This window comes from Vanacampus margaritifer, chromosome 20 (genome assembly GCF_051991255.1).
Source record: "Vanacampus margaritifer isolate UIUO_Vmar chromosome 20, RoL_Vmar_1.0, whole genome shotgun sequence".
Classification (NCBI taxonomy): domain Eukaryota; kingdom Metazoa; phylum Chordata; class Actinopteri; order Syngnathiformes; family Syngnathidae; genus Vanacampus; species Vanacampus margaritifer.
The window spans coordinates 15,437,499-15,463,409 of record NC_135451.1 but is presented as its reverse complement, the minus strand read 5'-3'; the positions used below and the strand labels follow the sequence as shown (position 1 = coordinate 15,463,409).

Here is a 25,911-nt window from a genome sequence, read left to right as displayed (position 1 = left end):
TTAGGACCGCCCCCTCATTTGAATAACATTTTGTTCTGACAGAGCGTCTGCAGCATCAAATGAATAAATGTGAGAGCAGAGCATTTTTATTTATTGAAATTTAATTATATTTATACATGTATTTTTGTATTTATTTACACATTTATTTTTATATTTATTTTTTGAATCTCAATTTTTATTTTTGTATTTATTTTTACTTTTGTTTATTTATGGTACGGTATATAAATGTTTTGGGTGTATTTATTACCATTTACATATTTTTTTGTATTTAATTTTGAATTATATTTTTTTTATATCCGTTTTTATTTTTACTTTTATTAATTTATTTATTCATTTTAAATTCTGGCAGTTTTGGTCCTCCATAAACATGACATTGAAATACAATGCTTTACAAAAACATAAGTCGAGCTAATGCTAGCTAGCACTTGGTTTAAAGAAAGAAATGTGAGAACTAAGGGTTTTTTTTTCTTCTTCTTGGGATGAACACTATGTAAGTTAATAAAAGAGGAAAACTCTATTTGAAGTAGTCTTTTTTTTTTTTTTTTTACACTAGTATCTGTACTTGTACTCAAATACTTTTGCCAAGCGTCCTGCTTACACTTGACCATGAGCATGTAGACGTCGATGGTGCAGATGGGCGGTTGCGGCAGGCGTTCGCCGCGCTCCAGAAGGGACGCAACCTCGCCGGCCGGGATGCCGTCGTACGGCTTGGACCCAAACGTCATCAACTCCCATGTAGTCACGCCTGTAGGGGGCGTCGGATTGATTTGATTGACATCTGGGGGAAGTCGGTTGGGGGGGGGCGGAAGGCAACTTACCGTAACTCCAAACGTCGCTCTTGTGGGTGTACGTCCACTGGAGGATGGACTCTAAGGCCATCCACTTGATCGGAACCTGAAGAAACAGGAAGTAGAATTCACAGGTGGGGAAGGGAAGACTGGAAGTGTTAGCCCAGCTTAGCATCACACACTTTTCCTCCGTCCGCGTGGTATTCTTTCTCGTCGGCCGTCAGAAGTTTGGCGAGGCCGAAATCGGTGATCGTGACATGATTGGGCGCTTTCACCAACACGTTCCTGGCCGCCAGATCTCGATGCACCAGGTGGCGCTCTTCCAGGTAGCTCATACCCTACCAAAAGAGTTCGTCCGTCACCCCGAGGCTCTGAAGGAAAGCCGGCAGTTCGGGTGCGAGGCTGCTGCTACCTTGGCGATCTGGACGCACCAGTTGAGCAGCCACTGAGCGCCCACGCGTTCTCGGTGCTGCCGCACGTAGTCCAGCAGGCAGCCGTACGCCATCAGCTGCGTCACCAGCTGCACCGACGACGTCAGGCAGATTCCCAGCAGGCGGCACACGTGGGGGTGGTCCACGCTCGCCATCACGTACGCCTCCTGCGAGCGAAATGCCGTCAAACGCTCGCAAACTGACTTGCTGTTTGTAGTATTTGGGCCTATTGTAGCTGATTCATCTTTTTCTGTTGGGCAGTTCATCATGATGTCACACGTTAATTACAAGAGGTAAAAACTCAAGGTGACACCCAAAGCAGAGTTTCAATATAAAAAAAAAAATAATAATACAAATAAATCATTAAAAATATTTTTTTTTAATAAAAAATAAATAAATAAATAAAACTCCCAAAGTAGAGTTTCAATAAATAAATAAAATAAAAATAAATAAAAATAAAATATTTTTTCAATAATAATAATAATAATAATAATTCAAATAATAAATAATACAAAAATAATAATGAATAAAACTCAAGATAACGCCCAAAGCAGAGTTTCAATATATATATATATATTTTTTTAATAAATAGTAAAAATGAATAAATAATAAAAAAATAATAATAATTATAATTATAAAAAAATAATAATAATAATAATAATTAAATAAATAAATAAAAACTCAACATGACACCCAAATTCCCCCGAGACAGGCGTCAAAGAAGCCTTCTGGCTAGCTCGCCAAAATGTATAATCTACTACATTGTACAGTAAGAAAAAGACAGAAGAAGAAGGAAGGTAGAAGAAGAAACGAAAGATGACATATAAGCAGAAAAAAGTCTTACGTCTAGGATTTCCTTGTTGGCTTTCGGTGATGTGGCCTCTCGGAGGACTTTAATGGCCACCGGGATCTTCACGTCCTCGCCGTCAGGGATCCACAGACCCTGAAAGGCGACAACGCTCGCTTACGCTGACTGCTAATATGCTAACGGCTAACCTGTGACATTGCTGCGTCTTACTTTGAAGACGGTTCCGAAGGCTCCGGAGCCCAGAACCCGGATCTTTTTCAGTTCCGTCTCCTTCAGCATCCTCAGCATTGCCTGGTTGGGGGCCTCGCCGCTGGGGGTTAACGGCTCCACCAGCTACACACACACGCACGCACGCACGCACGCACACACACACACACACACACACACACATTAAATGAATTTATCACGTAACAGGCTGCATGTGGAATGCCAGGCCATATTTTGCCCACCACTGTAGTACCTCTCTCTCCTGCAGGAGGCGCCGCGTGGTCCTCTTCCTTTTGATTTGGCGCCGCCGCAGCAACACAAAGACGACCAGCGACAGGATGACGACGAGCAGTAGTCCGCTAACCACACCCACCGCCAGAGTGGAGTGCCTAGCAGCGCTGAGGACACAAAACAAAAAAAAAAAAACACTTTGAAACTTTTCTTCCTGTCACATATGCCGCAAGGCGTGTCGCGCATGTCGTCATCACGCTACCCGTAGCATCCCGACAGTCCCGGTCCCGTGCACCTGCATACAAACACACACACACGAACGTCACATTTCAAGTCATCGTCGATTTCGTGAACGTGTTTTGGAATGTAACCCAAATTTATTATTCGCATTACCCCTCAGTGCAGTTTTGGTGGCACGACTTGCAGCGGCCTTCGGCGTCGGCGTATTTCCAGACGGTCATGTCGCCGTCTCCCATCACGCCGTGAGGGCAGCGCGGCACACAGTGGGGGCCATCTTGGACGTGGGCGCACCGGGAACATTGATCGGGACCCTGCACGACACACCACGCCAAGTTACACAACTTGGTACAATGATGATGATTTATTTTCTTGAAAATATATATTTTAGTATTGAATATTTGCTTGGAAATGCAAAATCTTTTTTTTTTTTTATTGACAATTTTTTTATTTGAAATTTTAATTTGCATTTATTAAATTAAATTTAATTAAATTTATTTATTCATTCATTCATAATTTAATCATTTAAATTTGTTAACTTATTATTTCAAAAATATCCAAATTGTCCTCAAAAACATTTATGTAAAATCAACTTTTTAATTAATAAAAAAAAAAAAAACACAAGATAGCGGCCAATGCTGATACGTTGAAATAAGGCGTGGTATCGACCAAATACCGATATCTGGTATCGGTACATGCACATACAAACTACAATTATTTTGCTTCAAAATTTACTACTTTTTCCAGATTTTTTTTATTTGTATAATATACTTATTTTTCTTGAAAATATACCTAAAAAAATAAATATATATATATATATATATATATTTTTTTTTTTTTAAATCAGCAAAATATACAGCTTTTTTTTTTTTTTTTAAGAAAATGCCACACCTCCACTGGCAAATATTTTTTTGCCATTTAACATATATGTACGCTAAAATGCATCTCCTCATCTGTGCGTTCCGAACGTTCCTGCGCGATTGCATTTCAAACTGTGGCACGCAACACGGAAACGTTTAAAAACGTCAACTTTACGAGTGTGTGACCTCGGCTCGGCAAGTGGACGCGCCGTCCATGGCGAGACACTCGGGGTGACACTCCACACAGCTGCCGTTCAGCGCCACCTCCCTGGGCTCCCTGCGCACACGCGGACGGCACATCGGCAGGGTAAGCGCCTATTTGATTGACAGCGGCAAAGGTCACGGACCGGTCCTACCCGTGCAGCAGGTTGCACGAGGCCACGCAGCGCCCCCTACGGTCCAAGTGTTGGCAGGAGACGCACATGGTGGGCCCGGGCCCCCAGCAGCCTTCTTGGGAGCACTGCGGGTCGCACGTGCGGTTCTGCTCTTCTGCAATGACAACCGCAACCAGGTTTATCCATTCGTTCACATCTCCTTCATGGCTGTCACGTTAAACGTCAGCTGGAAATGACGACGATGAACGCACGGCACAGTTGCGGCGACGCCACGTTTCTCAGCGTGATGGTTTGGTCAGGGGAGCGGAAGAGGCGAGTCCACTGGTCGCGATGTGTGTAGCAGAGCTGAGGGTTGTCCCTGAGGATCACCCTTCCGGCGCTGACCTCCCTCAGGGAACGCAGACCCAGCCAGCGAAGGTTGTGGGCCCTCACCACGGCCAGGCTGTGTTGCCTGACGACACGTGAGGAGAAAAGGCGAGGTCGGACGCGAGGCTCTGATCGGCGCCGACTTGCCCGCGCCGGCTGCTTACGCTCGCGTGGTTCTCCCGCGGATGATCTCCAGGTTCTCAAAGACGGAGAGCGACGTCAGGTTCTCGGGCCACGCCTGGATCAGCAGGAATCCTGGAAAGGTCAAGCTAACAAGTTTTCATGCTCGTCTCCACAGAATCCGGCTCAGGCTGTGCAATGAATCCAAATTCAATTGTAATTTCAATTAATACACTCCATAATCACCGTAATCATAAACAAAAATAAAAGATTAATAACCCTATAAAGCCCGAACCATATGAGAGAAAATTCATATTCTTTGTAAATAGAGTATTTATTAGTCTTTATTTTCTTCTTCGAAAATCAACTTCAACAAATGACTTTTGATTTTTGTCATATTTGATACATCCGGTCACAATGCTTTAAATCCGTACATTTATAACATATAATAATAAGCAGACATATCAAACATATTAGTATTTTCAATAATCAGAAGAAAAAAATTCTGACTATTAATAAGTGTCTCTCTCTCTCCTTTCCCAGGTCGCTGGAAAAGCCGTCAGCTGGGTGACACTGCCCTCTAATGGATTATCCGTGCAATGCATGTGTCAGATCATATACGTCAGGGTTTTAATGGAGAAAAAAATACTCAAAATGTCTTGTATTTACTATTTAATATGATACATTTGGTTAATACTAATTTTGAGTTGTTTAAATGTATATATTTGTAGCTTTTTTATTTTAAAATGACTAATTTCATAAATCTTGTTTGTCCTAAAAGGAACTTGCATAATTATAGAAATGTATGTGTCTTAATATTTTTTTTACATATTTAAACATTTTCTTGTTTTGTACCAAAAAACAAATGATTGTATTAATTGTGATTTCAATTATTACCAAATTAATTTAAATTAATTTTTTTCATAATCGAGCAGCCCTAAATCCGGCAAATATGCTGGCACCAGATTCGAACCGCGGACTGCCAAAGTGCCCCAGACAAACTGGCACAATCCAGTTTTTCAGCTACCTGTGATTTCCTTGACGGTTCGGAAGTATTCCAGCTTGGCCGGGTCCATGGGCGGGATCTTGTCGTGGGCGTCTCTGCACGGACCAATCAGAAGTCGTTATAGCAGGAAGTGACCTTCCTCCAGGATGTCTGCGTCCATTTACCGGCAGAGGTGGCAAATCCAGGTTCAGAAAGTAAAAACCTTGCCAGAGGAGCTCGTTTACCTGAAGGTCGATGATGAGCACCTGTGACTAGACCCAAACTGTTTTTACTTTCTCGACCTTGATTTGACACCTCTATACAATAAAGAATTGTACTCTAACTTAAAATCTAGAACGGAAGAAGTTTTTTAATTAAGGTAAAACCTCTTGAACAACTAACAGGAAGCGCAGCTGCCTCCGTTTAACTTTTTGTAGACGCTAGCAAATGCTAACTGCTCATGCTAACCGCTAATGCAAACGGCTGCGCCTGCTTGTTGTCGTGGTTGCGGACGGACCCTTTGAAGGAGGTCTCGATGAGGAAGATGTCGCCGTTGATCTTGGTGCAATTCTGGAAGGACTCGATGTTGGAGGCGTTGATGGCGATGGTTTTAACGAGATCGCCCACGCCCACACCGTCGCACGCTGCAAGAGCACAAATACAACACTGTCCATGCTCAGGCGGATTTTTTTTTTTGTTTGTTTGTTTTGCTGCTCGGTACCTTTCGGACAGGCCCCCTCACAGGTCCGACATCGCTGCACGCCGTTGTCGTCCACCTCGAACATGCCGGCGCCGCACGTGCGCACGCACGAACCTCCCGTCACTACGTAGTTGCCTGCACACACACACACAAATGTTTACAGACTGTTTGCGTCCACAGGCGTGCGCAACGCGTGAGGCCGTGCCTTACGTGGACAAGCCTTGACGCAGGTGGCGCCGTAGGTGAACTTGGCGTTCGGGTTGCTGATGACTTGATGCGTCTTGAGGTCGTACAGCTTCTCGGGAGGACACGCGTCTTTGCAGGTGCCGTCGTCGTTGAACAGCCGGCACGCCTGAAAATAAAAGCGCGGTCACGTGGCACCCGAGCTGAGCCGAGGATGCGGCGGTGTGGCACTGACCAGGCAGTCGGTGGCCCGCGGGCCGCTGCAGCCCGCCGCGCAGTGCTCGTTGCAGCAGTCGCTGGGTTTGGGGCCGCGGCACCTTCGGCTGCACTGCTCGGCGCACGACCACTTGGTGACTGCACCGAGAGCATCATGACATAGAAAAAAAATTCCCCACTTACAAAAAGTGCGCAAATACGTTTACATTTCTGGCAGTGTTCCGGCCCGGCCGCCCAGCATGAGGCGTTGACGCAGGTGGGATGGCAGGGCTCGCCTGGAGAAAAGACACGCAATCAAACAACTTGGCGGCAACGAAAAGCCGGCAACAAGGTGACGTACATTTGCGTGCAAAGTCGTCCCACTTGAAAAGCATGCGGGGATTGCTGCTTTTGTCCACCACGTCCCACCACTGGATGGAGTCGACGTTACACAGCAAAGGATTGTGGCTCATCTTCACTCCTCCTCGAAGGATCTCTGAACGGCCATTCAACAAGTTAACCAGAACCGTTCAGAATCTGGGTCCTACTGATCTGTATACAGTATATTGCTGGATAGCTGATAGGCCAAGACTTTTGAAGCCGCGAGGCCGCCATATTACCACTCCCAAGAAACGTTTCTCAGCATACGATTCTATACATTTACAGTATTGAAATTGGAGAACATTTGAGACAGTACTTAGTAGAAACAGCATGATTTATGATGTTTTAAATTTGTTAAACATCAACAAAAGGACTTCAGACATTTTACAACTTGCCTTAAATACATGTATATTTGATCTGCCTCATGATGTTTACACGAGGAAACTTCTATATTTTTTAATTAAATAATTATACCTCTAATTCAACAAAAGACAAATCTGCCAAATCTAATATACATATATATAATATTAGTAATATTGCTAAATCGAATATTTGGGTCTAAGGAACTGAGCGATTAAAGAAAAAGGGGGTGTTCAAAGCAGCACATACCGTACACTTGTTAAAAAAATGGTTTCGTCAGCTCGCGAGATGGGAGGGGTAAGATGGCCGCCCTTGTGGCTTCAACGGCTTGCACGGTCGTGCGTGTATGTGCTATCGGCTATCCAGTAATATATACAGTTCAGTGGGTTAAATAAATACACTTAAAATCACATTTAAAATCATCTCAAAGGTTCAAACAATAAATAATTATCAAAGGCTAAAACGAAGGACATTTTCGCTATAATTGCAGTTAGTTCTAGTTAACTTTAAACATAAAATGTAGTATGTTAGTTTTCCTTTTTTTTTTTTCTTTTTTTTTTAAAGCATTTTCATTTTTATTTTATTTCGTTAGCAAAATTGTTTTTTTGAATTTTAGTTTTTTCATTAGTTTTCGTTAACTAAAAAAACGTTGGTCCAATGGCCCTCACCGGTCAAGTTGCTGAGCTGCAGCTGCGCGAGTCCGCCAGTGTAGTTGAGCGCGGCGGCCGAGTGGTTCCGGTTGTAGTTGGACATGACCAGCAGGGCGTACTTGCCCTCGTAGAGGCTCTGACCTCGGATCAGCTTCAGGTTATGCACCGGGATGGTCCGAGCCTCGTTCATGGCCAGCAGCACGTAACCGCCCACTTCCTGGATGGACTGAAGACAAGCCGTATGGAGGAGACACACACACACACACACACACTCGGCGTACACGTGGAACACGTGCAATTGCGCCACCTACCTGCAGGAAGGAGAGGTTCTGGTGGTCCAGAGTGTAGGTGACCTCTAGGTTGTCCAGAACCACCGAGCAGTTAGTGTACATGCGCACCATGTTGTCATAGTGGTTCTCAGGCGTGCCCAACAGCGTCAGCTGGTTGCTCGTCCCCTGACACACTGACGCACACACAAAAAGTCCTTCATCGTGTTGAAAAGAAAACAAGAACATCAGAAACATCCTCCGTGTTGCCTGGAGATACGAGCCGAATTTGTTCCACGACTGCTCGCAACTCAAAATAGGAATCCTCTTTCCACATTTGGGTTGTGCTACCTCGGCTGGCCACCAGAGGGCAGTCAAGCTACTTTAACTAATTTGCTCCTGTTTTCATTTGTTTTATCTTGAATTTCTTTTGTCCGGCTAATCATGATAGTATAGTGTTGTGTCGTGTAGTTTACATTAGTCTGCAGTGTAGTGTGATTTAGTTTTGTGTATGTCAATAAAGTTTGGGGAACACTGCCTTAGAGCTGAGTCAAATGTAGCACTGTATGCTGGCTGTACTTGTGTTGAGTAGCGTGTAGCGTGTAGCGTGTAGCATAGAGTACATATTGTGGTGGAGTTGTGAGTTTGTTATGTAGTGAGACCACGACGAGGAAGTGGTTGGGTTGCTGCGTGGCAGGTTGAGCGTGAGGAATGAAATCTTTCTGGATCTTCTGTTGGATCCTCAAAGAAGACACGCCCCCCCCCCCCCCCCCAAAAAAAAAAGAGCAGAAGACCCGCCTCAAATGTTTGCCGAGAAGAAGCGAGCAAAATACACAACGTGGTTCCGTGGAACCGACCGGCTGAACTTCGGTCAAGGTTGGATAAACATACAAATGCACGTACACAAACACGCACATGCACGTACACACAATTGTGGGTCGAGTGAAGAATGTCCTTCAGTCTTCTATTTGCTGTTTAGCTCGACGCTAATGCTGAATGCTAACACTTTCACAGAGCGGACAATGCGCACACGCACGAGCCCAAATTCAGCATGAACGCCGCAGTCATGACAACAAGTCGTCAGGAATGTATGTGTGTGTGTGTGCGCGCGCGTGTTCAATTAGCTGTAACGAGCTAGCCGCTGCTGTCAACAGACTGCCAGTGTCCACTCATGAGTGACATTCGCTCGACCTTGACTTTGCCGGTCATGCCACCTGATGACATCATCAAATCTAATTTTGTGCGTGTGCGCGCGTTAAGGCTAACCTTCTCATAAACACACAAAAAAGACAAACTTCATCACAAATTCATCTACCCGTCAGCCGTTCGTGTCACATCGACCGGATTGGTCGCCTGTCAAATGAGTGACAAAAACACAATCATTTTCATGGTTTGTATGTGTGTGCGTTTTCACAGATTTTTGTGTGTTTTTTTTCTTTGCAAGGAAATAGTACTCTGTAATTTACATTATAAATTTAGAGGAACAACAAGATTAAATAAAATGTAAAGAATTTGTTTGTGTATCATGATTTATTGCTGCAATCCAATTCATTGTGCTGCTCCACCTGGTTTGGCCACCAGGAGGCAGTGCAGACACAAAAGAAGAAAAATAGACTTCTTCTTCTACTAGTTAGTTGCTCCACTGTGTTCAATTACACGTTCCTTCTAAAGCCACAACTATCGACGCTAACTTCTAGCATGCTAACGGCATTTTGCATTGTTAGCATTAAGCTAAGCAGACTTCTCTTAGGCAAAACTATGCATTTTAAATCTTTGTTTTGTTTCCTTTTGTTTTTGAGTAAACTTCAGCTGGGAGAGGCAAGTTGACTGGCATCACACCGGTCGTACCAAGTAGGGATGTTCGATACCACTTTTTTTTCAGACCGGCACCAGTATCAATACTCAAGTTAAAGCAAAAAAAAATCGCCAGAATGACGGCTCGAATGTGGAAAAGCTCATAAATCGGGTCACTCTTATCTCAAGGTGCCGCTGTATAGCGAAAGATACTATAAGATCTACTAATAAAATTCAAATTGACCTCCTGCTGAATGTTAAGAGTTCACAAAGAAAACTTCATGGCCAGGTTTGAACCCTGTGAGCGCGTGAGCGCCGCGCTGCCTGTTCGACCTTGCCTGCAGCCAAAACATCAAACGCGAGCAAATCCACAAATTCATCGATCAACACAGTTTGACTAAAGTGCTTTCATTGACTTCCTGAATGCATTTTAAGTGGCTCGCAGGTCACATGTGGGCAAAATGTCACAAAAACAATAACACAACGGCCTTGTGTGCTAATCTCTCACACGCTCGCGCACACACTCACACACACACGCGTGTGTGAGGAATGTGTCAGCCAGCTGAAAACATTCACCAGCTTGATTCCCACCCAAACACACACGCACTTTTTGTGCGTTGCTGTGCACGCAGCGTTAGCATGGATGCTAACACAAAGTCAGCTGACCATTAAAATGCACATATTAAGCAGGCTAGCACGCCGGCTAACGTTTGTCGCGCGTGTGGGAGCCGCTCTGATTAACCGCACACTTTCTTCACTTTCGCAACGTCGCACCAGTCCCAACACGTTTGACAACACACACACACACGCGCGCACACACGCGTTCACACGCGCACAGAAAGTGTCTGCACATGTCAGTGAGAGTCTCTCAAGCTACCTGTCCGTGCTGTCATTTAAGGCTTTTACGTACACACACATACGTGTCCCCATCTTTTGTTTTTTGTATTTCTGCCATTTTCCCGCTATTTTGCCGGCCACATCCGACTTCCTGGGCGACCTCACTTGACCCTCCGTTTCAGAGTTGACATTGTGACCTTTGACCCGCGCGCCAGCAGGTTGAACATGTTTAATCCCGACGACGTGGGCTGACCTCCACATTCTCAGAATTCCCAAAGGCAACAATCCCGCCGGCGACCCCGAGGCGCTCGCTCACCTGCCGCCACGCACGCGCACACGCACGCACAACTCAGCAATGCACTTCTGACTGTGTCGCCATGGTTACCATGTGACTCGGACCTTGTCTTTCCATTCACTCACACTCACTTGCACACAATATGTGTGTATTTTCACACACGCAGACGCACACACACACCCGCCAAGGTCGTTTCCATCGCGCAGAAGCTTTTCAAGGCTTGCGAGAAGCCGCTTTGGTTTTGCATCCTGGTCCAAGTGGTCACATGCACTTTTATAAGCAGGTTTTTTTTTTTTTTTTTTTTTTACATACATCTTTGAAATAAAATTGGAAGACGAAAAAAAAGTGGGTGTAGCAATATGTTTGCTTCCATCGTCATCCACACTGACAAACATTGAATGAACTGGTCGCCAGCCAATGTCAGGCCACGACCAATCACACCCAGGGCTGGACTGGCACAAAAAATTGGCCCGACTCTTGCCTAACATGTAGTTATGCCACTATCTTGCAAACCCCCCAAAAGATCGTGATTTAAAAAAAAATTAAACTAAATTTTAGTGTTATTTCCCCCCATTTCAATAGGAAAGATGATTTGAGATACGCGTGTGGCCACTGAAGATTCCACTCGTATCTCAGGGCATTCTGGCGTAAGCGTCGTGTTGATTTTTGCGCTAAATCGATCAGAAAATGTAAATCATCAGGTGATTTTTTTTTTGAATCGGTCACGTCACTCAGTGTACTAGAAGATGACGTCGGTGTTTTCAAGCCAAGGCAGTGGTTGAACTTGTCAAACCCGTGCACGTAACGCCTGGCAGGTATAACGTGAAGTGAAGTGACGTGCGCGCGAGTGACCGAGGGTGTGCCGCTGGTTACCTTTCCTGTCGGTCGGCGTGGAGCGGGCGCCCGACAGCAAAACGACAAAAAGCGGAAAAAGACGAAGATGAACAAGAACCAAAAAGTCCGCCGCGCCTCCGCACATCTTCACGTGCACGCGCTCGCCTTCGCTAAAAGCCTGGCGTGGACCCGCACCACCATCGACGTGGAACGGCACAACCGGCGTGGACCTTCTTCTTCTTCTTCTTCTTCTTCAGGTAAAACTAGAAGAAGACGACGGCGGACGCGGACGAGCTGCGGGAACAACTTCTTCGTCCTGTCTGACAACAACCACGTTGGTACAACCTGCGCGCGCACAAACACGCACACACTTTTCTCCCGCCCTCTCGCTCATTTTCTCACAGTCAGTGTGCGCGCGCGTGCGTGTTTGATTGACAGCTAGCTTCTTGCCAAGTACAAAAGTGATTAAAGACACTAATGGAGATATTCCAACGCTTGAGCTTTCACTGTTTGGATGCGAATGTGAACGGGGTGGTTTGATGTATTCATTATTTATTATATTGGCTCACTTGATTTTTTTTTTTCCTGTGCGAGACAAAGTAAAAAACAACAACTGTTTGTCAGGTCGATTAATGATGAATGTGATTGATTTTACAAAAAAATATTTCGGAACGGTGACCAGTCCATTTGACATTGCCTATAGCGACCAGTCCAAACCAAGGTTTGCCCCACTTCTCTCACCTCACTCGAAGGAAGCTGCGTTATGAAAGGGGATTTTTAAGAAAAAGGGAAAGACAATTTCTGTGGATGAGAAGACGATGAGGGACTTGGCTAATGAGCCCAGACGGCTTCATCATAACGACTCGTGCGAATCTCACCATTAAGGCTTGATAATCTTCTCGTCCACGTTCAACACGGGCGACTGTTATTGTGTGCATGCGCGCGCGCGCACGCGGATCAATACTGGTATAGGCAATGGTGGGAATGCTGAAAGCCTCGAGGCATTTTTGACTGTTTGCTGTGTGAAAAGTGCTCATTTAAACGCAAACGATCAATAAAGCTTGAAAAACATTTTTTTTTTTGCGAATCTTTTCCCAGCTTCTTTGAGGCAACCGATGATGATGACGAATAGGCCTTTTTTCTTCTTCTTTTTAAATATAAATTATGAATGCAGCGATGATGATCAATTGTGAAGTAAATGATGATCGATTAAGATCATTATTGAACATTTGACTCAGGTGTCTAAAGTTAAATACAGTTAGCGAGCGCCCTCTGCGGGATGACTGAGTAATAACACGCGTCGGCAGTTTTACTAAGTTTTTATTTTATTTACACTTTTTTTTTTAGAAACATGCTTGAAATGTTCTTTCCTTAGAGAGGATGTATTATTAATTACTTGGTTCACAAATTATGAGCTATCATTTTAGATGGAAGTAACAATTTTCGCTAGTATGTAGGCAGTTACGTTATTTTATTTGAGAAATTCTTTACTGAATAAGTGAACAAAAAAATGCTGACTTCCAACTTTGTTGAATTCTCACTTCCTAAATCCCTGTTTTCTGTGACAGATGGAAAGAATAGGAACCCCCTCGATACTTTTTGTAAAACTATCCATCTCAAGTGATTAAAAAGGGGAAGAATCAAAAGTATCGCCGCGCATTGTAAAATGTTGTGATACGTGACGTCGGCACGGGACACCCGGAACACCGCAACGTATTGACGTCACGCGCTCTGTTTCTTCGGGAATAATGGGCGGGGTCTGGCGCTGGTCACGTGAGCCAGCCGGGCCTTTTGTTGATGAGCTCCGTCCGTCGAAGAAGAACGACGAGCACGAGAGGACGTCAAAACAAGAAAAGCGAAAAATTAAACTTGAAACCGCTCACAAGAGTGCAAGAAAAACGAGACGAAGAACACGGAGCTCGCCCCGCCGCCCCCGTTTGGATGTTTGGCCTTGTGGGGGATGGAGGCGCAGTCCGGGCTGTGAGGGGGTCGCCGTGCGTCTGCGTGGGGGTCGCCACTATCCGCCGTCGCGTCCGCTTTGTGCTCGCCTTCTCCTCCTCCTCCTCCTCCTCCTCGGCGACATGAGGCGCTGAGGGCCATCTTTGCTTTCCTCCTGCCGCTTTGCTTGATTTCCCTGCTCTTCTGACGTCATCCCGTGCTCGTCCATCATGGCTCGTGTGGCCTCCTCTGCTCCGTCTTCATCTTCCTTCCTGCTTCTCCTCCTGCTGCTGCTCCTCGCCTCCGCCACGAGCGGAACTCCTCGAGGAGGAGGCGCCGCGCTCGAATGTGGACCGGGAAAGAACGCCGAGTGTGCAGGTGACACACGAACACACAAGTCGAGATATACTGACACACTTACACATTTTTTTCTGACACGCAAACTCAGGTGACCTGCCTGGGGGTCATATACGTGCGTCGCCATGACGACCATGAAGATTGAAGGTCAGCCATGTTGTTTCGTCTTCGACTGGATGCTATTTTCAAGATAATTACAAGCTCGACATCCAGGGCGGGGCTACACATGGCTTCGTGTGTGTGTGTGTGTGAAGTGAGGACACTTTTTGTATGAGTGTGTACAACACCGCACGCATTACTCACGTGACAAGCGCTCCCTCATGCAGATGTTGTGAGGAGACACACCCGAGGTGGTAGTGGGGAACTTTGGTGATGTCCATCTGACATTTTTTGGGGAAAAAGGATACTTTTTTAATGAGCAAAATGTTAGGAATTATGCAAATGATGCTCACTTCCTGTAGTCTTTGGTCACTTCCTGTGTACGTCCGGTGACATTTCCGTCCCATATTTGGTCACGACAAGCCTGTAGAGGTCACAAACTCTGTAATAAGTACAGTAGTATCAAACATCTCTACCAAACATGCACATCTGGCAGGAGCATCTGTTTGCTGACTCGTGCGTGTCTTTTCGCAGACGTGTCGGTGAAGAAGAGCGACCTGCGCGTGTGCGACGCGGGCACGTGTCGTTTTGGCGGGACGTGCCGCGAGAACGGTGCCGACATCAAGTGTGTGTGTCACTTCCACGTAAGTGCGCTTGCCCGCCGCGTTGGTCCGTTTGCGAGCCGACGAATGAGCGAGCCGTGTCGCCTTTCAGTGCCACAAGAAGTTCCTCCCCGTGTGCGCCTCCAACGGCGACACGTACCAGAACGAGTGCTTCCTGCGGCGAGCCGCCTGCAAGAAGCAGCGGGCCATCAGCGTCGTGTCCGAGGGAGCCTGTTACCACGGTAACGCAGCACACACACAAGCCAAACTGAATATGTGTGCTCACGGCGATGTCGCCGCCTCATTGTTTGCTTCCGTCTGACCGGCAGATGGATCTTCAGGATCTGGAGATGGAGGTACATACACACAAACACACACCAGGAAGTGTCGTCACATCAGACACAACATGTGTGTATTTATTGTGTGTGTAGATAATGAAGGATCTGGCAGCAGTCGCGGCAAAAAAACATCCAAATGTGGGAACTGCAAGTTTGGTGCCGAGTGCGATGAAGACTCTGAGGACACGCTGTTAGTGCACTAAGACGCGCACACACACACTCGCAGGTGACCTGTTGACTTATGTGTGTGTGTGTATGTGTGCGTAGCTGCATGTGTAACATCGTGTGTAGCGGCCACAACGACAACCCGGTGTGCGGCGGCGACGGCGTGACGTACGAGACGCCGTGTCACGTGCGCGAGGCGTCCTGCCTCAAACAGATGAAGATCGACATCCGACATGTGGGCCGTTGCCAAGGTAACGTCGCGACAGACCGTTCCCGCCGGTCCTCGTGACCGTCATCATCTTCATCTTCCTCTTCCTCTCGTACCGTTTCAGACAAAAGCAGGAAGGACGACGGCGTCAAGATGAAGCCGGACGTGTTTGGTACCAAGACTTCCTGCCGTTTGGTTCTTTTTCTTTCATCATCATCATCATCAAATTGCTCTTCATCTTGCAGGCATTTCCAAGTCGGGCGAGGAGGAGGGTTTAACAGAAGGCGCCGCCCCATGCCCGCCAGACCACGCCCACTTTTGCATTCACGGCCAATGTGAGATGAGGAGTGACCAGGCAACGTGCAGGTAACACGTCGCCACATGCAAACATTGCACATGTGAACATGTCACATGACATACGTATTCCAGGTGCTCGGCGTCGTACGGCGGCCCTCGGTGCGAGCAGCTTGTGGACTTCAACATCCTCTACGTGGTCCCCAGTGGCCAGAAGCTGCATTACGTCCTGATCGCCGGCATCATCGGCGCCGTCCAGATCGCCATCATCGTGGCCCTCGTCATGTGCTTCACCAGGTACGTACACAAACGCGCTTCAACGCTTAGCTAAATAGCGAAAATCCGCTAACAAGCTTTGCAGTCAGCCACAAAATGGCGGTAAATGAATGAAGCTCCTCCCATCACTTCTACATAGCCCCTTAGCACCAAAGTAGCAAACAACATCAACTAGGAAGCTAATTAGCGTTAGCATAAAGCTAGCATGGGCTTTCTTCAGGCAGTGGTGTTTGTTCAATGTGACGGGAACGAGCATTTAGCATGTAGCATTTAGCTTCTGGTTCTGCGGTGAAAAAGGCAAAGTGGGCTTAAGACGCGCTTTGTGTGTTTGTCCTGCAGGAGGTGCAACAAGGCCAAGCGAGGGCGGAGGCAGAAGCAACATCTGGCTCACTTCCAGTCGGGAACCTCATCCAGGATGATGTAGCCTGGCGACCGGTCCCGGCTCGCTCTTTTTTTCCCCCACTTGATCCACTTTTTCCACGGACACTTTTATAACTCCACTTGTGGTGCCTCCTTTCTTTCCTCGTCAAATACTTTCAACTCCTTAAGGGGCCTTACATTATTTGTATTATATTTTTTTAACTTTTTTTTTTTCCTCTTTTGTTATTGGTTTTCCTTCTGGACACGAGGAGAGCGCACTGGAATGCGCTGATGAACTTTCTTTTTGTGGCCTCGTAGCTTTTGTTGGCATTTTGAAGGAAGTGGCACATTTTTAAGAATCTTATTTCAAATATTTGTAGATCACAATGTGGAAATTTTTTAAAACTTTGTAAGGCTTTTTTCCCCCCCACACACACATTTGAATTCCCAAGTCCTGATGGCCGCCAGAAGGCACCGTGAGGTGTTTGGGGACACGTGTGATGCTGCTGACGTGCTCCAGGGGGCGCTCTCATCTCATCTTTCTTGTCATATCACGTGACAAGCAAAATGTTTTTTTTTTCTTTTTCTAATCTTCCGGTTTTCAGGTCCAAAGCACACCGGAAAAATCTATTCCAATGTTTGTTTTTGTCAAGATGATAATTTAAAGATTTTTCATCTTTTTTTTTTTTCTTTTTTAAATATTGATGTCGGTACCAAGTGTCCATGTTGCTCGTTTTTATGTGTTAGATGACACAGCCATGACTGGTCCCGCTCCTGGTTCCGGTCCTGGTTGTGGCTGCGCCGTAGCTGTTGCATGCTGCTGTGATGTGTCGCTGTGGTTAGAATGTTGTAGAATTAAATCACCATGGTAACAGATCAACATGTGCTTTAATTGGTTGCTGAAATGACGAGTGGGTCACAGAAGAGTATGACGCGGGTATGATTTGGGGGGGGGGGATGTCAGGATAATTTTAGGTGTCAGCTGGTGCGGGAAGTCCCCCCCAACTGTCTCCTCATGGTCAACACTCTCTTGGCATTTATCTTCGTATTCTTCTTCATCTTCTTTGAGTTGTCTGGAAGGCGTCCAAGGTTGGGAAGTCTTCCAGAAATGGACGGTGGGGGGTTGGGGGGGGGGATTAGCAGGGTAAAGGTGGCGCTGATAGACGGATGCTCAGGGGTTTTCCGTGGGGTGGCGGGCGTAATCTCGGTATTTTTCCACCTCAATGAGTAGTTAGGCAAGTGATGTTCAGTTTGAGTCAGCGTCACATTTTTTTTGCTGGATGGCCGCTCTTTGGTCAGAAAGCGGTGTTTTTGGCACAACCAATCTTTTCGTGCAGAGGTTGTGACAGAGACACACAATTCTGTAGGGAAAAAATCTGTCAAAACGCTCTTAAACTTAAAATTCTAGAGGGGCCACAATTGATTGATTAATCAAAAATTACTCGATCATTAATTAAGACAAATTAAGCGACAACTATTTTTTGATAAATCATTTTAGAGCTCTTTAACTCATTCACTCGCAGCTATTTTCACTGAAGCAATCCCCTTCGCTCCCGGCTGTTTTACTGGATTTTGACTGATTTTGCAAGGCCCACAGTGTGTTCTTTTGCTATAAAAACATGGAACCTACCAAAAGAAAGATTAGAGTCTCTTCTTCCATCGGGAAAAAATATATATTTCTATCGGTTTCCATTTTGCAGTAATTAGCATTCGAACTGTGGGTAAATGAGTTTTTTTTTTCAACATGGCCCTGGTTGATCTATTTTGCTTTGCTGCCACCTGCTGGCCGTTTTTGTAATAACTACCATTGCTTCAAGCTTTCTCTTCAGTTCAGAGACTGCATTAAAGCCTTCTGTATGCTCTAGCATTAAAAAAACAAAAAAACATAAGACGTATAAATACGTAATCCATTTAAAATATAACGTATTTATAAAGTTTTTGGGAGCAAATGAATTAAATAGTCAAAATCCTCAAATTGCAGCCTCTAAACAGCAAATCATCTTTTTTCTTTCCCAAAATAAGACATTTGCAAACGTGGAAAACAATGACCAACAATTTCGCCGATTTTCTGGCGGATATTTCGGACCAAACAGAAATAGAATCATCACCTGTTTATGATTGTGCGTTTTAAATAACGTTCTGTTTTGCAAAAAAGGGATAGAAATGTAAAATCTGATTCATCGAAAACAATCAGAGAAGCAGATATATCGACTAAAATAATCGTTAGTTGCAGCCCTGGAAAATTTCTGAATTATTCCCATTAATTCCCCATCGGAGCCGCCTGTAAAAAGACCTCTCGTGTCATTTCCTGTTCTTTCTTTAGACTTGTCCCCCCACCCACTTGACCCCTTGGGGTGGAGTCTGAACGTGCGTCCCACCGTGGACACGCGTCCCCTTCCTCTGTCTTCTCCTCCCTCCAGTTTCATACTGCAAGCGAGCGAAGGCATCATGGCTGACAGCTCGGTGTGCGGCGGCGGCGAGGACGCGGCGGGCGTGGCGTCCCTACTGGAGCGCGTTGCCGGCCTGATGGACGGCGTGCAGGCGGCGCAGCAGCGCATGGAGGAGCGGCAGCTGGAGCTGGAGAGCGCCGTGCGCGCCATCCAGGCCGGCGTGGCCAAGCTGGCCGCCGAGCAGGCCGGCAGCGCCGCCAGCCTGGAGAAACTTCTGGAGAAGACGCGCAAGGTCAGCAGGCACGTCAAGGACGTGCGTGTGCGCGTGGAGAACCAGAACCTGCGCGTCAAGAAGGTGGAGGCCACGCAGGGGGACCTCCTGGCCAAGAACAAGTTCCGAGTGGTCATCTACCAGGTGAGCGAGGCGCCGGGGAAGCCAAAACAAACATCATTAGGCTAACGTGCTAACAAGTTTTCGGAATGAGGAAGTACGTAAAAAGATGGAACGCAGACTCAAAAGTGTGAGGCAAATGTGCTATAACCACTAGCGCACCGTGCTGCCCTCAACATCAAATAAATCGCTTAGAATGAAAGCGTCCCCAATGAATTGTCTAATGTGATAAAAGCACACAAGACGAAAAGAAGAACTCACAGGTCAGAGGTGGGAAATATGACGTCACAAATGGCCTGCTGACCTTTGACCTCTCACACAAAGCATCATCCCTGCTCACAAAATCTTGTTTGGCCGCGCTTCAAAACCGCTCCGGTTCGTTAGCAAGCTCGCTTGCAGCGCCACGGAAACCCGATCGCCGCGCCGCGATATGTTTAGCTTCCCGCCGCGGCGCGCTGAGCTGTGCCAACAGCTGCCGTTTGCTATTTAGGGAGGCGGGATCAAGACGGCGTGCACGCCATCTGACACGCTGCACGCCAGCGCCTCCAATTTAAGGCCAAGCTTGTTTCGCGCTTTTCAACAGCAGCCGTCACACCAAAATCCACATTGCAAAGTCCTTGGTTAACACTGAGCAACTGGAGTTAGCTTGGAAAGGCGCACTCATGCTAATAATTCAATTGATTGATATCATTCGCACGGTGGGGGTTTAAATCACGTCCAAAAAGTGGACTTGAAAACTCAAACGAAACAACAAAGAATTACAAAGCGTACATACAAAAAAAGTGGCAAATCCAAGTCCATTAAGTAAAAACACTGCCACAGTTTGGCTTTAGCCCAAAGTGCTCGCTAGCTAGCTAGTTAGCGCCCCAGGTGCTTGTTTACCTGCTAGGGAGCTAGCTAGCTAGCACAAGGGGCTAAAGCCAAACTGTGGCAGGGTTTTTACTTTATGGACCTGGATTTGCCACCTCTATACATCACGTAGCTGACAGAAGTTACGTAAAATTGTTTAAGTAGCATTAGGGTTGTTCAACTAATTTTAATTTTTCAATAATTGATTCATCCATTTGGGGTGGGGGGGGAAATCATGCTATCCACATTTTTATGATGGCTGCCATCAAACGTGGATGTAAAAATGTGGACTTGAAAAAATAAAAAGTGTCTACGTGACATTTTCTCGTTGTGGACTCTCAGGGCGACCAGGAAGTGCGAGCGGTGACGCCGGGCAACGACGTGGGCGGCGAAGGCCAAGGTGACGGCGAGGAGCCCAACAAGTTGGAGCTTCCTCCGGACTCAGACGAGGAGTACATGGTGGTAGAGGAGGCCGACTCGGCGGCGGCCAGTGCGGGTGCCAAGAAGAAGACGGGCCTGACGCGCATGGAGAGCCTGAAGGCCACCTTCTCGCGGGAGAACATGAGCCGGACGCGAGACAACCTGGGCAGCAAAGTCAACAGACTGGGCGAGCGCATCGTGACGACCGAGCGGCGCCAGAAGATCCGCCAGTCGGGCGAGCGCCTCAAGGAGACCCTCGCTAAGAACGTCCTGAAGAAGGAGAGGACTGTGGCCGAGGGCCAGGAGGGGGCCGACCTCGGCGCCGAGGGGGCAGCCGCCGCGCCCGTGCCGCCGCCCAAGGGCCGGCGCGGCGCCTCGGAAGAGCCCCGGCCGGAAAGCGAGGTGCACGTGTACGACATGAAGCAACTGTCGTAGCGTCGGCGAGCGTTTAGGGGCCAGACGATGCGTTTGGCGGAAGGTCGGCAGAACGGTTGAGGTCATGTGACTCGCTGGAGAGTCTTTAGCGTGTGTGTTGATGTTGACGAGAACTCTTAATTTTTGCATGTGGATGACCGGGAACAAGATGGCGGCAAGGAAGGCGGCGCTTCATGTAGCGACTTGAATTGAGCAAGAAGGTGATTTTAATGAATAAATTGCACCTGCAAGTGACAACAAGAGCAACTTGTTTTTGGTTTTATTGATCTTTCATCACTACTTCCTCTTAGCATTAGCATGTCGCTAAAGCTAGCCACAGATTCACCAAACGATGGAACTTCTATTTGAGAAACAACTGTTGTTGACAGATAATAATCAATAACGTATTATCAATGAATATGAATGCGGCATTTTAAAATAAAAAATACAAATTGGGGGCGGAAAAGCACTTAAGTGACAGATTCAAGGTTCTTATTTAAATATATTTTGAATGTTTAGATTTAAATAATTAGAATTTAGATTTTTTACAATATATTTACAATTAAGAAATATATTCATTGTTTTTATTTAACATTTAAGTGCAACATTTAATTCTTGGTAGGGATGGGCGACACAGCTACGACAGTTTCAGGTCGATAGATTTGATACAACGCCTAATTTCAGTATTGGGTGCCCTCTTGTGGCCATTTTAAAATCAGGACGTAAGAAGAATAGAAATTTGCCATTAATTTGATATAATTTTAAGGAAAAATGCTATATTGGGGTATATGGGTCTTTCTTTAAAATTATATGTAAAAAATAATTTCATGTATCAAAAGTACTAGTGGTATCGGTGCTTTCTATCAGTCAAAAAAGTGGTATTAAACATACATCATTTGGGTTAAGTATTTAAGCACACAAATACTTGTAAACAAAAGTGGCTGAAAATCAATCCCTTTTTTTTTAGTTAAATGTAAAAAAAAAAAACTATTTTCAGCATGTGCTGCTTCACACACGTGGTCCACGGATACATACACGCAAACATGCAACATGGAAACTCGCATGAATCTGCTCTCGATGTAAAGCAAGACAAGAGGCGTCGATTTGGCGCTACCTGGTCAAGAAGCTTGCGTTGGGAGACGAAAAGTCTTCTGGCGTCTTGAAGGGGCGAGGAAATGGAAAAGGTTGCTTCGATCCAACGAGACAGTCGAGCTCCTCCCTTGGTTGCTCGACTGTTCACATCCATCGATTGCTTTGGCCTGGCTCGGGCCTCGTGACCCCGCAAGTGATCTTTTCAGCCCAAAGTGTGGCCGAGTGTTGAATATGAAGCTGAAAAGTGGACACTGATTGAATATTTTGATGGCGGTGAAATTGATCTCAGAAAATTCCCTGACAGACATTTCATATCATCTATTGATGTTCCAAAGAATGAACAGGAGCGATTATTGTCTTTTTCGAGCGTGACCTTCCACGTCGTCTTTGCGTGAAGTCCCGCCTCTGTCGCCAAATTCGTCTTTGTCTGCTCAAAGTGTTTTTTGGGGGTTTTGTTTTGTCGCTTTAGGCCACGGCGGGAATGAAATACTGCAGCGACACGTCCTCGTGGAGCAGAGTGAGGTGGAGCACCCTCTGGTGGACGATATCTGCGGGACAGACAAAAGGCCAATCCTCTTTCCTCATTCAGTTCAACTGGAAAGTCATTCTTCACCACCCCAAAAAACAATGATAATTAGCAAATATAAAAATAAGTCCTCTCAGTTTGTCATTATAGCACTAATATTAGTGGTTCTTCGCAGATGATTAAGAATATACTCCTAAGAAATTTGTGTTTATGATCTGTCTACATAACGTTGCTTAGTCACTGTATGTTAGCAATAAGCTAGCAGAGGCTATTTAGGCGTTGTAAACACACAAAGATATTTGTTTTTGTGTTTCGTTTAGTAGTACAACTTAACTGGGAGTGGCAATAAACAACTTGAGGTGTCTTTTTTTCAACATTTGTTCACTCAACCAAACGGGTGGACCTGCCAGGACACGGCGCTCTTATCTCAAGTGTGTGCTTACAATTCAAATCGGTCAATCGACGACTCGTATCTCTTATCTCAACACTTGCACATACTCTAAATTTGACCCAAAAAAACCTCAAAAGCGTATGTTCTTGATCCTCTGCGGAGAATGATAAATATTGCTGCTGAGGAGTTGTGGCTTATACTGCCCCCAAGTGGCCAAGGCGGCACACCAGAAGCCTCTTCTTCTTGCTCAGAATTACACTGCAGTAGAGCTCAGTGCTGCCTAGCATGTTGTGGCATAACATGGTACTGCACTAAAAGCGCACAACTTGAAATTGGGACTTGCTCAAATACTGTTATTAAAAAACAAACAAACAGCACAGCATTTAAAAATCTACGAGATGGGAAGGCAAACAATGAACGGCAACAGCGGGCTAACACTAGGTGGCACTATGGCTTCACTTACTGCACATGGCCCTGCTGGGGTTGACCTGCTGACCCACCAGGAACTGCTGCAACTTCCTGATGTCCACACGGGCCTGCGCCATGGCGTCCGCGTCACGAGGCGGCCGCGATCCGCCATCTTGGGAGTCGCGGTCCCCTGTGGGGGTCAAGAGAGGTCAAACGCTGGTCATGTGACCTCAGACGGTATGAGTTTTACCCCATTGAGGATTTCCGAGGTCTTTGAAGTGAGTGGTGACGGACACGAGGTCCGTCTCGATCTTCAGGGTCATCTTGCCGTTCAGGTTGGCCTCCACCACCTAACACGCACACACACATGCGCACACAGTCACTAACCAGGTCGTTCGTTCCAGCGCATGTGGTTGTGAGGTTGTTCCTTCGCACCAGGAAGTTGGAGAGGTTCTTCATCCTGTCCACTACGTTCTTCATGATCTTCAGAGGCGGCAGGTAGACGCTCACCTGACAAACACGTCGCACGTCACACGGGACTTCAACGTTGACACCGAATGGCGGTTTTGGGTACTCACGTCAAAGTCGGGCGTGCTGGGCTCTTTGAATTCGTGCCACAATCGGCGAGGGATGACGTCCACGGGGATGTCGTGCGTCACCACCCGGCTGATGCTGGACATGGTGGGCTGCACGGACAGGAAGTCACCATGTCACTAGCGTGATGATGTCACTGTGTGTAGCTAATCCAGTCAACATGGGTGTTAGGAACTAGTGTTGTCCCGATCCGATCATGTGATCGGAAATCGGGAACAATCGTGTGATTTAATAATCAGCTTAGCAGTGTTGGGTGAAAGCGATTTAATTTTTTTGTTTTGGTGTCATTTTTTTTTATTGTCATATAAAATATGTCTTGGACTATTGGATTTTTGAATTTTGTCAATTTCTAAAGTAGGGCTAATCGATTATGAAAAAAATATTAATCACAATTAATTTGGTAATTAATTAATTTTAAAAAAATTGATTAGTGCAATCATTTGTTTTTTGGTACAAAACAGAAAATGTTTAAACATGTTAAAAAAATATTTGAAACACTACAATTATGCAAGTTTCTTTTGGACCAAACAAGATTGATCAATTAAGTCAATTTAAAATAAAAATGGTGCAAATATATACATTTAAACAACTCAAAATTTGTCTTAATAATTTGTATTATTTATTTAATATTAAAAAATTATTTTTGTTTACAATTATGCTAATTTTGTAATTGTGGAGTGTAATAATTGAACATATAATTGAATTTCGATTAATTGCACGGCCCTATTCTAAAGTCAAGAATGATATTCAACGAGTGTTAAAAGCGTAGTCCAGAAAATACGCTAAATTAGACCAAAAATTTCAGTTAGCGCATTTGCAAATGGATGAAGGTTTTCTGTATTGTTGTCATTTGCTTTGCAACTGACTAGCTCGGCGGCGACGGTGAGGCAGGGGCAGTGCCTCTTGGTCAGCTTGACTTTGACACTTTTGGCGTTGTAGACGGTCCGGAGGGCGCGAAAGACGTTCTCCGGCGTCACCTCCAGGCAAATCTCGTTCTCCTCGGAGCTCACGCCCTCCATCTGGTACTCGTCAAAGATGTTGGCCTGCGAGGAGGACGACATGAATGTGGAGGGAAAAAAAATAGTTGGCCATGTGGGGGGGCAGAGGTCAGAGGGGTGCGGCTACCTGAGCCAGCTCACACCACATGGCCACGCCTCCGCTCGCCACTTTGCCGCAGAGGATGAAGAAAAGATGATCGGCCGTCAGACGCAGCACGCATGTCTTGGTCAGCTTGGAAATGGTGCCCACCACTCCTGCAACATCATCAAACAAACAGTTTTTATGGCAGATATAAAAAAAAAAGAAATTTCCTGAATAAAGTCAACATTAGGAATTTCATCCTTCACACTGTCCTGTAAACATATTAAACAAGTTAACACTAGTGAAGAGTGAGCGATTTGTGGTCCATAAATGTCTTGGCATCTCCAGTGAGACCGTTCTTAATCCTGGCCCTGGTCTTGACTCGGACTTGACTCCCAATAGTCGGTGTCCTGTCTTGGGACTTAGTTCTGGTCTTAGTGTGGTCTTGAGCACAGCACTAGCTTCCTTACTACTCAAATGCTTAATCTTGACAGTTTATTTTCTACATGTTTTATCATCTGTGGTACGCCATAAAAAAAAGTATTTTCGTTTAGGACAGGTTAATTTGTCAAATGTCAAGTACACGCGAACAAGCGTGAATGTACTTTGAGTGGATATTTAGCCTCCGATAAAATCTCTTACGGGTGAAATTGTTGAGACAGGCCACGTCGACAATCTTTCCACGAAACTTCATGTCGAGGTCACGCTACAAAATGTTCACAAAGTCAACCTAAACCAGCACAAATGTTAACTTTGTGAATATCAACGCGAATGTGAGCATCAAGTCTACTTGTTTTGGCTTCCCGCCCCCTCCGTCGTCTTGGTCCGTCCGTTAAAAGCTCCGCCGGAAACGGAA

The 25,911-nt window shown here is 45.8% G+C and overlaps 4 protein-coding genes across 6 annotated transcripts in view; 2 read left to right on the top strand and 2 right to left on the bottom strand.

The window, feature by feature from the left end:
- LOC144040137 (melanoma receptor tyrosine-protein kinase-like) overlaps positions 1–22,210 on the bottom strand; it is a 24,306-nt gene extending 2,096 nt beyond the window's left edge. The window contains exons 1-25 of one of the 2 annotated variants that reach the window (XM_077554001.1): positions 22,079–22,210; positions 14,611–14,681; positions 14,462–14,538; positions 8,149–8,300; positions 7,856–8,063; positions 6,808–6,942; positions 6,674–6,742; positions 6,487–6,605; positions 6,279–6,420; positions 6,090–6,203; positions 5,886–6,012; positions 5,411–5,484; positions 4,428–4,518; positions 4,149–4,348; positions 3,919–4,051; positions 3,749–3,839; positions 2,859–3,016; positions 2,728–2,760; positions 2,488–2,632; positions 2,238–2,360; positions 2,064–2,162; positions 1,201–1,386; positions 971–1,126; positions 819–894; positions 599–745 (exon numbers count right to left, since the gene is read on the bottom strand). In XM_077554001.1, coding sequence (XP_077410127.1) covers positions 599–745; positions 819–894; positions 971–1,126; positions 1,201–1,386; positions 2,064–2,162; positions 2,238–2,360; positions 2,488–2,632; positions 2,728–2,760; positions 2,859–3,016; positions 3,749–3,839; positions 3,919–4,051; positions 4,149–4,348; positions 4,428–4,518; positions 5,411–5,484; positions 5,886–6,012; positions 6,090–6,203; positions 6,279–6,420; positions 6,487–6,605; positions 6,674–6,742; positions 6,808–6,942; positions 7,856–8,063; positions 8,149–8,300; positions 14,462–14,538; positions 14,611–14,681; positions 22,079–22,210 — 3,058 coding nt within the window. Of the gene's footprint in view, positions 1–598; positions 746–818; positions 895–970; positions 1,127–1,200; positions 1,387–2,063; positions 2,163–2,237; positions 2,361–2,487; positions 2,633–2,727; positions 2,761–2,858; positions 3,017–3,748; positions 3,840–3,918; positions 4,052–4,148; positions 4,349–4,427; positions 4,519–5,410; positions 5,485–5,885; positions 6,013–6,089; positions 6,204–6,278; positions 6,421–6,486; positions 6,606–6,673; positions 6,743–6,807; positions 6,943–7,855; positions 8,064–8,148; positions 8,301–11,902; positions 12,047–14,461; positions 14,539–14,610; positions 14,682–22,078 lie in introns of those variants that run through there. The other variant, XM_077554002.1, reaches the window with a different exon arrangement.
- On the top strand, positions 11,970–17,376 carry LOC144040143 (tomoregulin-1-like). 2 transcript variants are annotated; one of them, XM_077554013.1, is made up of 10 exons: positions 11,970–12,201; positions 14,792–14,901; positions 14,972–15,101; positions 15,189–15,215; positions 15,291–15,387; positions 15,465–15,613; positions 15,695–15,742; positions 15,816–15,936; positions 16,000–16,161; positions 16,480–17,376. In XM_077554013.1, the coding sequence occupies exons 1-10, from the start codon at positions 11,970–11,972 to the stop codon at positions 16,562–16,564; spliced, it is 1,161 nt and encodes a 386-aa protein (XP_077410139.1). In that variant the 3' UTR covers positions 16,565–17,376. The 2 variants fall into 2 exon arrangements, with proteins under 2 accessions (XP_077410139.1, XP_077410140.1); XM_077554014.1 differs by lacking the exon at positions 11,970–12,201 and adding an exon at positions 13,098–14,179.
- On the top strand, positions 17,676–21,227 carry cavin4b (caveolae associated protein 4b). Its single transcript, XM_077554016.1, has 2 exons — positions 17,676–19,305; positions 20,473–21,227. The coding sequence occupies exons 1-2, from the start codon at positions 18,949–18,951 to the stop codon at positions 20,983–20,985; spliced, it is 870 nt and encodes a 289-aa protein (XP_077410142.1). The 5' UTR covers positions 17,676–18,948; the 3' UTR covers positions 20,986–21,227.
- On the bottom strand, positions 21,233–25,911 carry hus1 (HUS1 checkpoint clamp component). The gene is made up of 8 exons (XM_077554017.1): positions 25,698–25,911; positions 25,101–25,228; positions 24,842–25,018; positions 23,960–24,067; positions 23,817–23,891; positions 23,632–23,731; positions 23,437–23,571; positions 21,233–22,604 (listed from the first exon to the last, which is right to left on the bottom strand). Exons 1-8 carry the CDS (start codon positions 25,747–25,749, stop codon positions 22,522–22,524), a joined length of 858 nt encoding a protein of 285 aa, XP_077410143.1. The 5' UTR covers positions 25,750–25,911; the 3' UTR covers positions 21,233–22,521.

Bases quoted from the DNA above. Each gene is read 5' to 3' on its own strand.
- cavin4b (XM_077554016.1), top strand. From the start codon at position 18,949: ATGGCTGACAGCTCGGTGTGCGGCGGCGGCGAGGACGCGGCGGGCGTG. The intron at 19,306-20,472 runs GTGAGCGAGGCG...GTGGACTCTCAG, and splicing joins TCCGAGTGGTCATCTACCAG to GGCGACCAGGAAGTGCGAGC.
- hus1 (XM_077554017.1), bottom strand. From the start codon at position 25,749: ATGAAGTTTCGTGGAAAGATTGTCGACGTGGCCTGTCTCAACAATTTC. The intron at 25,229-25,697 runs GTAAGAGATTTT...ATGATGTTGCAG, and splicing joins CTGTCTCAACAATTTCACCC to GAGTGGTGGGCACCATTTCC. The intron at 25,019-25,100 runs GTAGCCGCACCC...TCCTCCTCGCAG, and splicing joins TGTGGTGTGAGCTGGCTCAG to GCCAACATCTTTGACGAGTA.
- LOC144040143 (XM_077554013.1), top strand. From the start codon at position 11,970: ATGAACAAGAACCAAAAAGTCCGCCGCGCCTCCGCACATCTTCACGTG. The intron at 15,216-15,290 runs GTACATACACAC...TTGTGTGTGTAG, and splicing joins TTCAGGATCTGGAGATGGAG to ATAATGAAGGATCTGGCAGC. The intron at 15,614-15,694 runs GTAACGTCGCGA...GTACCGTTTCAG, and splicing joins ACATGTGGGCCGTTGCCAAG to ACAAAAGCAGGAAGGACGAC.